The sequence below is a fragment of the Abrus precatorius genome, unplaced genomic scaffold (assembly GCF_003935025.1).
Source record: "Abrus precatorius isolate BTA unplaced genomic scaffold, Abrus_2018 Scaffold4, whole genome shotgun sequence".
NCBI classification, from domain to species: Eukaryota; Viridiplantae; Streptophyta; class Magnoliopsida; order Fabales; family Fabaceae; genus Abrus; species Abrus precatorius.
The window spans coordinates 10,501,056-10,517,154 of record NW_020874384.1 but is presented as its reverse complement, the minus strand read 5'-3'; the positions used below and the strand labels follow the sequence as shown (position 1 = coordinate 10,517,154).

The following is a 16,099-nucleotide window of genomic DNA, read 5'->3' as shown; positions in this document are numbered from 1 at the left end:
GATTTATATTTTTGCATATTCCTAGTGTTTCTTTCATTGCTTAAATAAGTGACATAACATCAATGTAAATTAATAAGACAACTTACATTTAATTAATATACAACACGATTAAAATGATAAATGAAACATAAAGACTATTTTATTCCACATTTTGTTATCTACCAACTAGTGATAATATTACTCATCAGTATTATTAGCGTTACTTTATTGAGCACAATGACGTTGATTGTGACTCGATTGTTGACAAAACCTACATCATTGTCGTGTGACTCAACTCAATCCATTTCATTTCTAATTCTAAAAGCCTTTAGTCGTCCTTTACCTCGTGCTCTATCTTGATCTGGTAACAACTTCCACTCATAATTTTGTAAGATGTTATTTTTTATTTTCAAGCCGCCACCACTGAGATGAATATGCGTTTACAATACTGCAAAGTATAAACAGGGTTAACATATTACCAAAAGTCTATACTTATAGTAGCACAAACAACTGTGACATGTGAACATGAATATTGGTATGCCTAAAATTTGTGACATTCACATAATCGTGTAGATAATATCACACTCCACTTATGACCACCCCTTTGTGTCATAGGATTAAAAGCCTCTGCAACCTCAAACCTTGTTCTTTGTATGTCATAACGACGAACCTAATGTGAAGATGCTTTTTCTTGATTTTTTTCTATAACTTCAATTAATTTATGACAATATTTTCTACCATTGTTCATGTCATTCATTGCGCTCACACCATGCTTCACAAAATACTCAATCAATCTAGCAAATGTTGCTTTGACTAGGGTAGTAATTAGGAGATTTCTTACCCCTTTTAAAACCTTATTGACTGACTTTGACAAATTAGTAGTCATGTACTCATAACGCTATCATCATTATAAGCCAAACTCCACTTTTCCTTTGATATGTTGTCAATTCAAGTTTGAATTTCGGAAGAATATAAACAAATTGTATTAAGCTTTGCTTCAAATCTTTGCTTGTAGGGTGTACATGCTATATTTAAAGAGTTGATAGGGTTAATGGTGAAATATATATATATATATATATATATATATATATATAGATTAATTAATCTAAATACACAAATGTTACCAAAAAAACCTTACCTAACTTTATGAGCATGCTCTTCAAGGTGGTATTTTTGAATCTTCTATTAAAATTGCTTGCAATGTGACAAATGCAATAAATATAGTAAGCATTAGGAGGTTTCTACCCAATGTGTGGATTAGACACAACACCTTTGATACTTTGATAGTGATTAGATATCAAACAAATTTTGGTCTTCTCAATAACATTCAGATGAATCATTACTAAGAATCATTCTTATGCTGATAATGTTTCTCCTTCAACAATGACAAACGCTATAGGAAGCACACTATTATTGTCATCTTGAGTTGTGGCAATTAGCAATGTTTGCTTGTACTTACCATATAAAAAAGGTATCGTCTACTTGTATTATAAACTTACAAAACTTGAAGGCTTTATGACATTGCCTAAATGACCAAAACAATCGATGAAAGACTCTAAATCTATTATCCACTACATTACTTCTAACATAATCATTGGTCTCAATTTTGTAAACTGACCCAGAAGCATGTAATTGCATGTATTTTAACCATCTTGGCAATGTTGTATATGATTAATCTCAATCACCAAATATAGTTACAATTGTTTTTTGTTTTGCTTTCCATGTTTTTTTGCATGAAATTGAATACCCAAATTACCCAATTATTCTCTCTTGGATTAATGAAACTGGCACTGATGGTTCTTGTTTGATCATAATTGTCAATAAAAATAAACAATGTGTCTTAGCTAATTATAATTTAAACATCATTTAAAAAAAACAAACAAAAATTAAATCAATTGAAATTCACGTACCAAGAATGCATGAACAAATCAATTTGAATCCAATTTTTTGTGGTATTGAAAAATCATGGTATTTACATATGTATGCATACCATCCCATTTCATAATTTTTCACTTATTTGTATTTTGGAGAACAATGCTAAATAAATTATTTAACTACTTAAACAAATACTAATAGAAAATATTACAAGAACATTAAATTAAAAGAGATTTATATTTACATTTTCAATATTTTACTTACACTAAATAAATTATCATAGCACCACAAATATTTTTAATTTAATATATTCATAATAATATTAATATTATTATTTAAAACTTAATTGCAAAATTTGAAAAATTAGAACTTCTAACCTTCAACTCCTACAAATTCAGTTTCTTCTAAACTTTTCTCAACCAATACACATCATGACATCTATATATATATATATATATATACTTTAAATTGAGTAAAAACTAATGGATAAAAGAGTATAATCTTCTTTAAATTGCAAGATAAAAAGCATTAGTAATCGCATGACGTACCAGGCAAGTGTTGGAGTCTAAGTAGCCAACACATTGTAAAGTGTCAAAATTCAATATATCGACACACAAGTGTCACAAAAAAATCAACCAACATATAAGTGTCGGACTATTCTTAACCGACACATATACCACGTGGCAGAAATCTAAATTAGTGTCGATTGTTACTTTGTCGACACTTTTTTTTAAATTAATATAAATTGTGTCATTATGTTGTAAGCTGACACTCTACATAAAAAATAAAATTTAACATGTGTGTCGGCAAGAAAGTTGACAATACTATATTAATTCCATTACGAGCAGCGTAATCACCCTATTTGGAGAAATTGTTTCTCCATTCACCCCATTTCAACAAAAAAAAGCCACCAAATGTGGATCATAGATATTGTGTAAGACAAATTTATTTTAATTTTGCAAGAAAAAAGAAAGAAAAAAAAGTACAAGGATACGTTGCAGGCGTATGCTAGAACTACAAAAATGGTGGAGTTCAACAGGTGCATGGAGAAGTTGAAGCAATATGATGAACATGCTTGGATATGCCTTAAAAAAATTAATCCAAAGATGTGGATAAAAGTTGTTTTCAGTCCTTACCTAAGTCTGGTATTGACTAACAATATGTGTGATCAATTTAATTCTAAATTTTTATAGTGAGGGGGAAGTCAATTGTGTTCTCATGTGAAAATTAAGACTTTATTTTAAAAAAATATTGATAGATAACACTTTAAAATAAGAAAAATTTAAAAATAATGAAAAGGACTTAATTAGAAGAAGAATATGTACTAGAGTCCAACATAATATTAAACGCTTAAAATGAGATAATCAATTAGTGTATGCAACATGCATAAGAGATCCTGCATAAACAAATTTTGAATTATTTCATGAAACTCAAACAAGGTTTGTTGTTAATCTTAAAGATCAGACTTTTAGTGGTAGAGTTTGGAAATTACGTGACATTTATTGTGTCAACACCAAGTATTCAAGGCCAAAATCCACAGCAAGACACCCGACAAAAGATGAAAAGAAGACTAGTAATGACATGCTCAATTTGTGGAAAAGGTCATAACGAAAGATCTTGCAATCAGCTCAAGGTAGTAACAAACCTACCTTTCTCTTGTCATTCTTCCACTTCAACGTGTGTTCTTTCAACTCTATTACTTTGTTAAATGGCTCATAAAATTTTGCACAATGAGAATCTAGTTCTTTAAAGTTAGACTTCTTTGCTCCATTTGTTTGCAACTCGGCCCGTTGGAAGAAATTGCACCTCATGTCGAGAGATCTGAAAAAAAAATAAAAAAATTCATAAAACTTTTTTCTTGTATTTAGTCCCGTTTTAATTTCAACAGGACAACATCTAAACCATTCTCACATACTCTTTGTATAGTAACTGAACAAGAGGATGTCCCTCGCCCACCCTCTTGAGCTCTTGCAAGGGTTGTTTCTTAAAAAATGGAACCCAAAGAATGTAACGGATACAAATAGAAATCAAGTACAAAAATTGATACAGAATACAACGGCGTTAGGGACCAAATCTGTATTTAAGTCTATAAAATGGGCTTGGGGGGGGGGGGGGGGGGGGGGAGGGGGGCAAATTTATTATAATATTGTAAATTAAAAAATAATTTATTATTTTATAACAAATTTGCAACAATTTTCCTATCTGAGGTTTTTTTGTCATGTGGATCAAATTTTCGCCAAACGGCTGGCAAAAGTAATTAATTTTTGAATTTTTTAATATCTATTTCGCCATAAAAAGTACGCAATATGACTTCTTAGAGCGGTTAATTTAAAACCGTTCTCATAAGTCTATTTTAGAGAGCGGTTCAGTAGTCTCTTTTAGAGAGCGGTTCCTTTTGAACCACTCTAAGTAGTAATTTTAGAAAGCGGTTCACATATTAGAGAGCGGTTCTGCCGGAACCGCTCTCTTAGATTTAAAATGAACGGCTGGGAAGATTTTGATACACGTGGCAATATCTGAGATGATTCGCGCTGCTACTGGCGAAAGTTTATTTCGCCCTATAGTTAGCAAAACCGACGGTCCTCCTTGATACATGTTTTGCCTTGTTAAGAAGATAGGTTAAATTAAGATTTATAATATTTGTTTACAGGAATTATTATAGATATTTATTAAAATACAGAATAATAAAAATTGAGTTAAATAAAATAATTATATAAAACTAAATATAATAATTTATACTTAGTTTGATTGTAATAAATAATTTTTACACTTATATTGAAGTAAAATTTTAAAATTGTAAAATTTTAAATGCAGTAATCATAATTTATATGAAATGTATGTATAAAATTTGTATGTAAATAATAAAATTTTTTACTTTTAAAAACATAATATAATTTATATGATTATAAACTAAATGTAATATATGTAAATTTAAATTAGAAAAATGAAAAAATAAAAATATAATTTAATTTTATGCTAGTAATTAGAGTTTTGTATTTATATAAAATTTATGTAGATTTAAATTAGAAATATAAAAAAATAAAAATGTAATTTAATTTTATGCAGTAAGTAGAGTTTTGTATTTAAATAAAATTTGTATGTAAATAATAATATTTTTTACTTTAAAAAACGTAATAGTTTTTATATAATTATAAATTAAATATAATTTATGTAGATTTAAATTGGAAATATGAAAAAATTAAATTTTTTTTTAATTTTATGCTAGTAATTAGAATTTTGTATTTATATAAAATTTGTATGTAAAATTTATGTAGATTTGTATGCAATTGGCTGTATATACCTAAGAGAGCGGTTCCCGCAGGACCGCTCTCTAATATGTACTTCTCTAAAATGAGTTATGAGAGCGGTTTTAAATTAACCGCTCTAAGAAGTCATATTTCGTACTTTTTGTGATGAAATAGATATTAAAAAATTCAAAAATTAATTACTTTCGCCAGCCGTTTGACGAAAATTTGATCCACGTGGCAAAAAAACCCCAGATTAAACAATTGTTTCAGATTTGCTATAAAATAATAAATTATTTTTTAATTTATAATATTATAATAAATTTGCCTTTCGGGGGTTAGATGAGTTGTCCAAATAATGATCACTTCACCGTGCAGTTTTATAATTATCCATCCTCTTGCTCCAAGAAATTCAGCATTAGTGAAAGGCTAGAGTTCAGCACATCAGTTTATATAATTTCAAATCCGAGTTTACTTCACATCTTGCACTTGTCACGGGAACTCAGTTCAAGCGGCTACGATGCGCATAATCCTTTTACTAATACTCTTTCGAAAGAAAGATTCATTTAAAAAACTACTGCCAGGTACATTGAGAAAATTAATAAATAGCCAGTAATTTATAAAACTAAGCTAATTACTTAAGATCCATTTTCTTTAACCCATGGCGTCAGACTTTGAAAATAAATTAACGCAGGTATATTCAGAGACAATCCGAAAACGTTTACAATGATACACTACTCTTCATCAGTTGAGAAAAAAGTGACGACAAACTAACCTACGTCCTTCCTCACTGTGTTAAACAACCTACTACCATTCTTTGACATAACAAAAACTGTGGGTGACGTAGAGCTCAATTGCGTCACCAACAGTAACTTCCAAGAACTTAAAAACCAAAGAAGCCAAGCTCGCTTGCTCTCTCTTTCTCAAATGTCTCGAAGTACTGATAGATGATTGTTACTGCAAGTAATATTCCTGTTCCTGAACCAATGGCCCCCATGAAATCTGCCAACACTGTCAGGGCACCAATACACATGCCACCAAATGCTGCAGCGGTGGGAATGTATCGGTTCAGTTCTTTCTGCAAGTTTGACTCCCGATGTCCAGGCATTACCATTTGTTGTTCCTGCAAATTGATAGAATAGATCAATTTTAATAACCAACCGAGTGGATTCAGCTGACTCGTGAATTTTACCACAAACTACAAAAAAATATCATTTTCCATCCGGTTCAATGAGTGCTTCGAGATAAGACTGATTAACTTACAAAAAGAAGTACCAATGAAGTTGTCAAGAACCTAGAAACAATATATCTTTTAGGTAGTGTTTGACCTAATTTTCTAGGACTGCTAGATCCTTTTATAAAAATACTAGTATTTTTTGGCTTTTGATCTCTAAACAAAAAACAATTTAGGAAGCGTTTGAAAAAAAATTATACAGCTTATAAAAATAAGTTATAATTCTCAAAAAATCTTTTTAGCTTATTGAAATAAGTTTTTTGTTATACCAATAAGTTTTGTGGTCATATTTACTTTAAACACTCATAAAACAAGCCTGTTGAATAAGCGCTTAATTAAGTTGTGTACTCAATCACTCCCTTATTTTGGGAGTCTTTCTAAAGTTGTGTTTGGTTTGGCTTCTCCTTTTAAGGAGAACAGAAGCTGAGCCACATACTACCTTAGACACGATATTGCCTATAATGTAAACCATTTAAACTCACTCATGGCTCTTTCTGCTTCATGTGTATTAATTGGAGATTTCCATTATTAAGTTGCTTCAATTGGGAAACAAGACCTCCAACATCTCAAAACAGTACAAATTACACAGCTTATGAAACAGATGGAACTCATATTATGAACACCTCAAAACAGCATACATCACACAGCTTATGAAACAGATAAACTCATATTATGAACATGGATAATGAGAAAACAGGCTAGTTATATTGATGCACTAAAGTGACAGGTGCAAACAAAATAAATTTGAAAAAATTGCATGCTAATCAATACCTTCAGCTGTTTGGCAACATCTCTGGCAGATGAACCAGAGACTTCAATCCAAGTTTTTGAGAACAGGGCACAGGCAGACAACATAAACACAAGATAGAATAATGCATGAAAAGGATTGGCAGCCATATCAGCTAAGCTGCAAAAGAACAAAAAAAAATTATCAAAATGAAAATTGTGAGCTGATAATAATAAACAACACTAAATATATGTTGGGTTGAGGTTTTAGATCATATTGTTATAACAAAGAACACAGAAATTTACAGTTTTATAAACAAATACAATGGGAAGCACTTCTCTTACCTGGAAGGTGCAGTGATGTAGTATGCAATACCACCGACAGGAATAGACTGACCACCTCCATATTCAGACTCCTTCCATTTGCCCAACAGATTTACAAAGAAGTTTCCACTGTACTTTCTATGTAGAAGCTGTACAAATCCAATAAAATTTTGTTAAAACAGTAAAAAAAAATAAAAATACTCCAGGTGACAATCTACCATCATAAAACTCCACTACCTGGGAAATGAAGTAGAGATTGGAAACAAGGGCAGATTGAAGAATAATGGGCATGTTGGAGGTATAAAATAGTTTGATTGGATATGAACCCTGCTGTCCACGAGCATTCTTTGATCTCACAGGCAAAACCACACGGAAACCTTGGAAGTATATCACAATTAGAAAGATCAAGACAGTAGCAAGCAGATTTGTGACATTGGGAAGATTCTGCCGGTAAAACGCTTCTCGAAGGGCACGAACCTTGTCTGTTCTAGTTATCAGCAAATGGAATAGAGCAATAACTGCACCCTCAAATTCGGCTCCCCGTCCACTATTAATTGTGGTTGGACTAAATGCTTTCCAAATAATGTTTTCACTGTAACAAAATGAGAGAATTCACCTAAGTTTATACTTTGTTTAATAGTTGCTATGAGACAAAAAACTCAATACAACAACAATAACCAAATACTATCCCACTAGGTGAGACGACTACATGAATCATATGACAATATTGAACTCTGTCAAAAACCAAATTTAGACAAAAAGCTCAATGCTGGATATAAATTATTAGTAACGAAAAGGGGGATCATAAAACTTACCATATATTAGTGGCAATGAAAAGAGAAATTCCAGATCCCAAACCATATCCTTTTTGAAGGAGCTCATCTAAACATATCACAATGATACCCGCAAAACAGAGCTGGAGGATGATGAGGATGGCATTTCCCACTCCAAGTTGACCCACACTACCATACATCCCAGAAAGAACATAGGCAACTGCTTCGCCAACAGCTATCAAGATGCCAAGTAGCTTCTGTGCTCCATTTCTGGGAGAGAAAAACAAAATCAATAAGCACCATATATAAATCTACATGCAGATGAGGTCAAACAAAATTTGCCACCATATAGAAACACAACCTCCTTCAAAAATATGTAGAAAACCAAAAGAATTGACAATCATCAGAAATAACCCAGCACACATGCTAATAACTTCTATACACCACTAAATGATGCAATGTGCGAAAAATTGACAACCACTAAAGCAACCAGCCTAAATCACTGGCATTGTAAAAGGAAAAAAATATAAAATCATGTACAAAGAAAGATACTTACAAGAGAGCACGATCCTCCCGTACATTGTTGTCCACCTCAATGATCTTTGAACCAGCCAAAAGTTGCATTACCAGTCCAGAAGTCACAATTGGGGTGATTCCCAGCTCCATAACAGTTCCACGGTTAGAAGCAAGGATAACTCGCATCCAATAGAATGGATCTGCACCTGTTGTTGAGTGTATTCCATACAGAGGGAGTTGACTACAAACTAAGAAAATGAACAGAGAGATCACAGTATATATGACCTTCTCCCTAAATGGCACTTTCCTATCAGCAGTCTGAACTTCGGGAATAAATGAGAGAAATGGTCTAACTAAATGAAGAACTCTAAACCCACCTCCCATCTTGCCAAACTACACCAATTTAACCTGCAACAGACAGTTACAGTGCATGAACAAGTGAATTTCCAAAGAGGGGAGAACAACAAAAACTAATACTTCAAAAGCACATCTCAGCATCCAAATGACAATTCAGCCAAAAGAAAATGAAACTAAGGAATGCAAAAACAAGACATAATATTCTTTATTAAGGGTAACAACGAGGTAGGCTGGATGACCATTATGAAACAAAATATACATACATACATACATATATATATATATATATATAAGCTTCCTTGATTATTTTGTGTTTGATCACTCGACCATGCATAAAGGAAATAATGATACTTTCCAAATCATTTAAAATTACGTTAAAAAAAGAAAAAATATCACTTTCAGCTCAAGAGAAAACTCCTGAATCAATGAAAGATTGCCACCACTTCAAGCAAACCATGCACCCCACGAATTAATGTAAACAACGTCAAATGCTTCATATATTAATTAAATTAACAAATTAAACACTACAATGATTACACAATTTTAACTTTTGTTACATGCAATGAACAACAAAAACGAGGCAATACAACAAGTCCTTATCTGTGGAGTTTTAAGAAATTATAATTAGCAGGTTTCGTGTAACCAGAGACAATCACATATCACCCACATTCATCACCAAACAATAAATGAAATAAATAAACAACGGAGAAAATCATGCGAAGCAAAACTACATTCGATCAAGCTAGATCTGCGTCAACGTATTTGAGGACAAACAGTAAAACAAACAAATCCAAAGACGCTCACGATTTCAAAACCCTAACCATACGACACCAATCGGCAATTTCAGCATACGGAGATCGAACGAAGCCAAAATCGACACAGATCTATGAAGAGAATTGGAGGAAACAAATCAAAGAAAGACAGAATTTACCGATTCGTTGAAGATCTTCAACCGATTGAGAATTTAAAGGAAAAATTGAAAAAAAAAATTAGATTCCGATTCCGATTCGGAATCAGAGTGGTGAAAGAGGAAGGAGAAGAGGTTGGAGTTTCGTTGCTATGGTGAGGAGTGGATCTGAAGAATGAAGGTTTTCAAATTCTAATAGGAGAGAGTTGCAACTTTGCGTCGCCAGGAGGGAGCTGTACGTGGTTTAACAAATTATATTTTGACACGTGTTCTGTAAGGGTGACGTGGCAAGAGTGGCCATATTTGACTAGCTTGTTATCGTTTTCCTGGGTCAAATTCTTTCAACTAACCCATTTTTCGGAATTTTAGGCGGATAAAGCGATGTAATAAAAGATCTATGCTAATCTCTTTTAATAAATAATTTTTTTATTGATATTTTAAATTTAAAATATTATTTTAATTAAGTATAAATTTTAAATCTTAATATGCTTATATAAAAAATTAAAAAAAATAAAAATATTTTTTAATTAGATAATACTAAAAAAATTGAGATTATTTCAATCTTAATATATACAAATTTAAATTTTATTTTCAAAACTTTTAAATATGTACGGGTATTATTAAATTAAAATATTTTTAAAATAAAAATAAGTATACATTCTAAATTTTTAAAAGTTTAACTAAAATTAGTTTTTCTGTTCTCCAAATTTAAGTTCAATTTGATTATTTTTTTAATATATTTTTGGTTTAATTTATTTTTTAATTTTTACAAATATTTTAAATATATTTTTTTCATTAAAATTGTTAATTTTGGTAATTATTTTTTTGTCTTTTTCTACCGCATCTACTCTTTTATACTATTCATGATTTTCTTCTTTAATTCTCTACGTTATTCATTGTGTTTTTTTTTTTTCCTTTTCAAATCTTCAATTTTGTTTTTCTTCTTGGGTTCATGCAATATTCTATAAATGATATATAAAGTCATTTCTTGTGTCAACATGTAACCAATCAGTTCTTATTTGAACTTGGTTAATTAAGGTTAGGTTTAGGTAAAGAGATATCCTTACGATAATTGAAATTGCAATGTCCTTCTATTAATATTTCTTTCTCTATTTTTACTAATCATTTATGCTAATTATGTGTTAAAGTCTTACACTAATTTTTTTCTACATGCAAACACACTAATACTATTCATTAACATGTCACTAGAGTGCAAAATTTATACATACATTCTAATTCAGTTAATTATTCAAATATATTATATAATATCACAAAGTTAAGAGAAGACTAACTAGAAAGTGTACTAAATAGTTGTAGCAAGTAATAAAATTTAAAATTCAGTTTGAGTTCCAAGTATCGTCCTCAGGAATTAGTTTTATCAATTACCACTTTACAAATCAATAACTAGTTGAGCTAAACAAAATTTGGATTGTTTTGAATCATTTAAGAACAAAAGTAATAAACTATAGAAATCAGAAAATAACAGCAAAATAGAATGACAAATTTAGAAATGAATTGATGTGTGAATAGAGTTAGGACTGATTTCACCTCTTCATCATATGTAAAACGGAAGTAGATCTGAACTCTAAGTTCCTTAATTGATTGATGATCAATTTCACTAGATTAATCAAAGTTCAATTCCTTGACTCATTGATCCTAATATTCAATTAACTACCCTAATTCCTTAGGTGTAAATCAATCAAATATTGCATTAGGCATTGAAAATTAAGAGATCACATGATCACGAATTTTTATCCCTAAGATATCCATAACCTTGACATTCAATTCAGATTTGAGAAATTAACTCAACTTCCATTAATAAAAATCCTCTAGGTTTAATTCAATTGAATAGCTAATTCAAGAATTGCATTAAGGAAAGAATTAAACGTTTAATACAATCAAGATCTTAAAATTCAGATTCACAATTAATTTACAATATCAAAATCGAATCCATCAATCTATAACAAAAAGAAATTAGAACATGTTCATAGAAGAAAAAGAGAGAAAGAGTAGAAGAAGAGGAGCTGTAAAATTTCTTCATAAATCTAATTCCCAGCCTGATTTCTCAAGGTTTAGAGCTTGGAAGTCGCCCCTAATCTCCCTCTCTAACTCTCTTAAGGTGTGAAAATGAAAAATAAGAAAAAGATCCCAAGTTTCTGAACTAATATCTTATTTATAGAATTTTTTACCTTTCTGACATGATCACTATTTTTCATAAAAGTAGTAACGCAGAGGTTCGTGGTCTGCGGGTGTTCACTTTCGTGAATAATAGGAGTCACGTGCAGCTTGCTTTGCTAGAAGGCTCTCTGGAATTATCACTTTTGTAAACAAAAGTGATCACGTGCAGTTTGTTTTGCTAGAGGCTTCTCTAGAACAATCACTTTTGTAAACAAAAGTGATCACGCGCAACTTGCTTTGCTAGAGGCTTTTCTAGAACGATCACTATCATCAATAATAGTGATAACGTAGGATCTCTTCTTCATGAGCATTGTCACTTTTATGAGAAAAGTGATAACACATAGGTCGACCTTCAATATTAGACTCTGGAACGATCACTTTTGCAAGGAAAAGTGATCACGCCCAACTCTTGCTTCACCAAACCTTGTTCCTTGATTCCAATTTTGCTACTTTGTTCTACTTTCTCTCTTGATCCTCCAACCTTATGATTCAGCTCTACAAAACTAACAAAATTACATTAAAATTCTATCAAATTCACAAAATTTGAATTATTAAAGATAACAATTTACTTTATTGAACATTTATATATTTTTGTGTAGCTTTCACTTTCCAAATTACATTTTCTATCAAAAACAACCTAGAAAACTACATAAAAACCTAGTAAAATCTGCATTTATCACATAACAAGAGAAAATGAAGGTCTAAAGGAAAGTCTTAAGCACACATAATGTACATTGATGATTTCTTAAACAACACGTTTCTCTACTCTTTAGCCCAGTGGGAGGAGGATTGTTATGGAGGCCCAGATAAGTTATTGTGTGGTAATAGGGGAAACAAAATCTCAACTCCAACTTCATTTTGAATAATTACAGGAGCGATGTTGGGATTATTATAATCTTATTTGTCAACCCTAATACTGAATGTCATGCATTTATTAAGGATGAGAGGTATGCCCCCATAATTTATTATGCATCCATTACATAATTAAAGGACACAAAACAAGGAAATGTGAGTATAAACATTTATAAATCATATCACAAGGCAAATACTAAATGCTTAATAAATAAAAGAAACAAGCTATCAATCAATCAAACATTTCAATGTCTTTTATTTATGTGTTCTCCATAGAGTAATTAATTATCCATCACTTTAATTTGGGGTTGAAGATTAAGAGTTCTATGCCTGCAATCCAGATAATGTTATAGGTACAACATCATTCACTAGGAACATATTTTTTAGTGCACAATTTTCACAATTATGAACATTTCCGACAATTCACACTTACACGAATCAAGAGATGCTCGAGTACTAGTCGAGGTAGCATAACATTTGTCCCTTACCGTGACACATGGTAGCTAGTCTTGGCCTCTTCCTAGTACTTGGATACCTTACTATCCCATTGTTGGATACTTTAACCAATCACTTTTTGTCTGATGCTTGTGTTAAGCATTTTTAATCACTTTCATTGTGAAATTAATTCACAATTAATCACAACCGCCATTAGTCCATTTGGTACGCATTTAACATGAACATACATCTCTTATATAAGAGAGCAAATCATCATTATGGACATGACTATTTTTTAGATATTTCTAGATTTCATGCATCAACTTGAAAAAATCATAACTTCAATTGGATTTAGAGTTAAATAGAAAAGTAACATAACGAATTGAATGAGTAAACTCATATGTCTTAGGTCCCTCTCCTATAATTTCAACCAAGAAGTGTGTTACGTTACTTGTTTTGAATTCAAATGATAATTGATTTATTTTTAATCCTCCTTTATATTTAAATTCTTATATTTTAAGCTCAAATAATAGAATTAAGAAATTCTTGGTAATTGGTAATAATCTCTATGGAACGATAATTCAAGAACTTATTTTAGATCCTTTATTATTTTTCGACAAGTACACTTGGCCCAAACAACTATGTATACAAATTCTACACAATAAAGTTATTAAAACACATTCTCACATAGTTGCTAGCTAAACACATATTTTGCATAATCACCATGTCGGGACACACATTTTGCATTATTAATTAAATAAACATGCAACATTCTGCATATTGACCTAGTCTACACACACAAGCTAATCATATTCTCCAAAATTATTAGATTAAGACACACATATACAAAATCTGCATAATTAACTTAGTTAAACACATTTTGCATTAACATGTTTTATCTAAGCATTTACTTATCTTTTATATCATTACTTATCTAAGCATTTAGGTGAGACTTATTTAACATATCTTTAGTTATGCACTTTTTTTTCCTTTACCCTCCTCGACACCTAACATCTTCTTAATGGTAGTACTTTAAATTTTTTGTTGACGTCAAATTCTCTTCCTCACATGCACTTTGTAGTTCAGGCTAAGATAATTAATAAACCACTTAGTCATTATTTTTACCTAGTTTCCTCCTTAGTCATATCTTTCTCTCTTTAATTGGTCTTTTACTGAGGTCTAGTTTGGTTTCAGTCTTAGGTGTCTCTTGATTCTCTCTCTCCTTTAATTATGATCCTTGACATTCAATTTAGACTAAAGTAATTATCTATGTTACTAGTTGTTTGTTTGTGATCATTCTATTCAAACTCCAAAATTTCCCTTGTGATTTCCTCTCGATTGCCCCACTTATCATCCTTCAAAATGAACTTTGATTAAATCCTAAATTTTCCTTCACTAAGGGTACTTATATGTTGTTCTACTTTTGGCTGAATTTTCGTCTACCTAACACATATTTACCTCTCGATTGCTGAGAACTAAGGACTATAGCTAGACAGGTTTTAAGTATTAGTAAAAGGTCTTTATTTATACTATAGAGACAAAACGACAGCCCACTAATCTCTCATTTAGGGGGTCACTTGGCAAAGGGGTGACCTAAATGAAAGGTTAGATAGAGTTATTACAAATGTATTATGGAAATATGCTTTTTTTTGCTAGTTCTCTCATAAATGTTGTTATTCTCAAATTTGATCATGTTGGTCCGTGATTAAAAATTTGGTCTTCATCTCAGTATAATAGTTCCTATCCTAACTTTAAATTTTGTCCCCATAGTTATCTCATTGTGATTTTGATACTCATGTTAGAAAGTCCTAGATTAACAATTGTTCTTGGTTTGAAAATGTTGATATATCTAGGATGAATATTTCTAATTAAAATAAATTTACTTTTAGTAATATTTTTAATCATAAGTGACATATTTTTAATAAGAATAATAAAATTATGTGTAAACTTACCAATAGGGATAATTTGTACCTATCCAAATTAGTGGGTCAGCTCTAATTAGAATTTGAGCATATTTTAGACCAAGAAGAGGCGTATTAGGTCCATTATTATAAATCAAATTGGCTCAATTTAGTGATAAAAACATTAGTTTCTACAATAAGGTAGCTATTAGTAGGAGACAATTTAATTTCTTTAACAATTTATATACTGATTTTACCTCTAATTCTGCTAGTTTATTTAGTTTTAACTCGTTCCCTCCTCTAAAGGAAATTGATAGGGATAAAATTGATAGGTTAGTGTCCCTAAAAAAGACAAATATGCTCTATTTAGTATTGATAATCTTAAATCTTTTGGGGTTGAGGGTTTGCATGCCATATTTTTCATATTTTACTAGAAATTTCTTCATCCCTTTATTTTTAGATTTTTAACGGAAACTTGTAATAATGCATTAAATATTAAAATTGTTAATCAAATTGTTATTGTATTAATTCCTAAAGTTAATCATCCAAATTTTGTTAGTCAATCTAGGCATATTTTCTTGTGTAATGTGAGTTATAAAATAGTAACTAATATTCTGACGGACAAATTCAAAGGCTTCCTTTCCTATTTGATTTCTCAAAATCAAAGAAGTTTTACTTCAGGTAAACAAGGGATTGATAATATAATTATCTTACAAGAAATTGTTCACTTCTTTAAGAACCTTAAGAAATAAACTAGGTGTATTATATTAAAACTTGATTTAGAGAAAGCTTATGAC

At 30.8% G+C, this 16,099-nt stretch overlaps 1 protein-coding gene across 1 annotated transcript; it reads right to left on the bottom strand.

Annotated features, from left to right (window-relative positions):
- Positions 1-5,637: 5,637 nt before the first annotated feature.
- Positions 5,638-10,110, bottom strand: LOC113864757 (protein transport protein Sec61 subunit alpha-like). Its single transcript, XM_027498826.1, has 7 exons — positions 9,961-10,110; positions 8,713-9,080; positions 8,199-8,426; positions 7,621-7,975; positions 7,405-7,532; positions 7,105-7,240; positions 5,638-6,222 (listed from the first exon to the last, which is right to left on the bottom strand). Exons 2-7 carry the CDS (start codon positions 9,054-9,056, stop codon positions 5,983-5,985), a joined length of 1,431 nt encoding a protein of 476 aa, XP_027354627.1. The 5' UTR covers positions 9,057-9,080; positions 9,961-10,110; the 3' UTR covers positions 5,638-5,982.
- Between the last annotated feature and the right edge of the window lie 5,989 nt (positions 10,111-16,099).

What these genes read in the sequence shown, in the direction of transcription:
- LOC113864757 (XM_027498826.1), bottom strand. Translation starts at nt 9,056, where the DNA reads ATGGGAGGTGGGTTTAGAGTTCTTCATTTAGTTAGACCATTTCTCTCA. An exon ending in ATCTCTACTTCATTTCCCAG is followed by an intron (nt 7,533 to 7,620) that starts GTAGTGGAGTTT and finishes GGATTTGTACAG; the next exon opens with CTTCTACATAGAAAGTACAG. An exon ending in ATGTTGCCAAACAGCTGAAG is followed by an intron (nt 6,223 to 7,104) that starts GTATTGATTAGC and finishes ATCAATTTGCAG; the next exon opens with GAACAACAAATGGTAATGCC.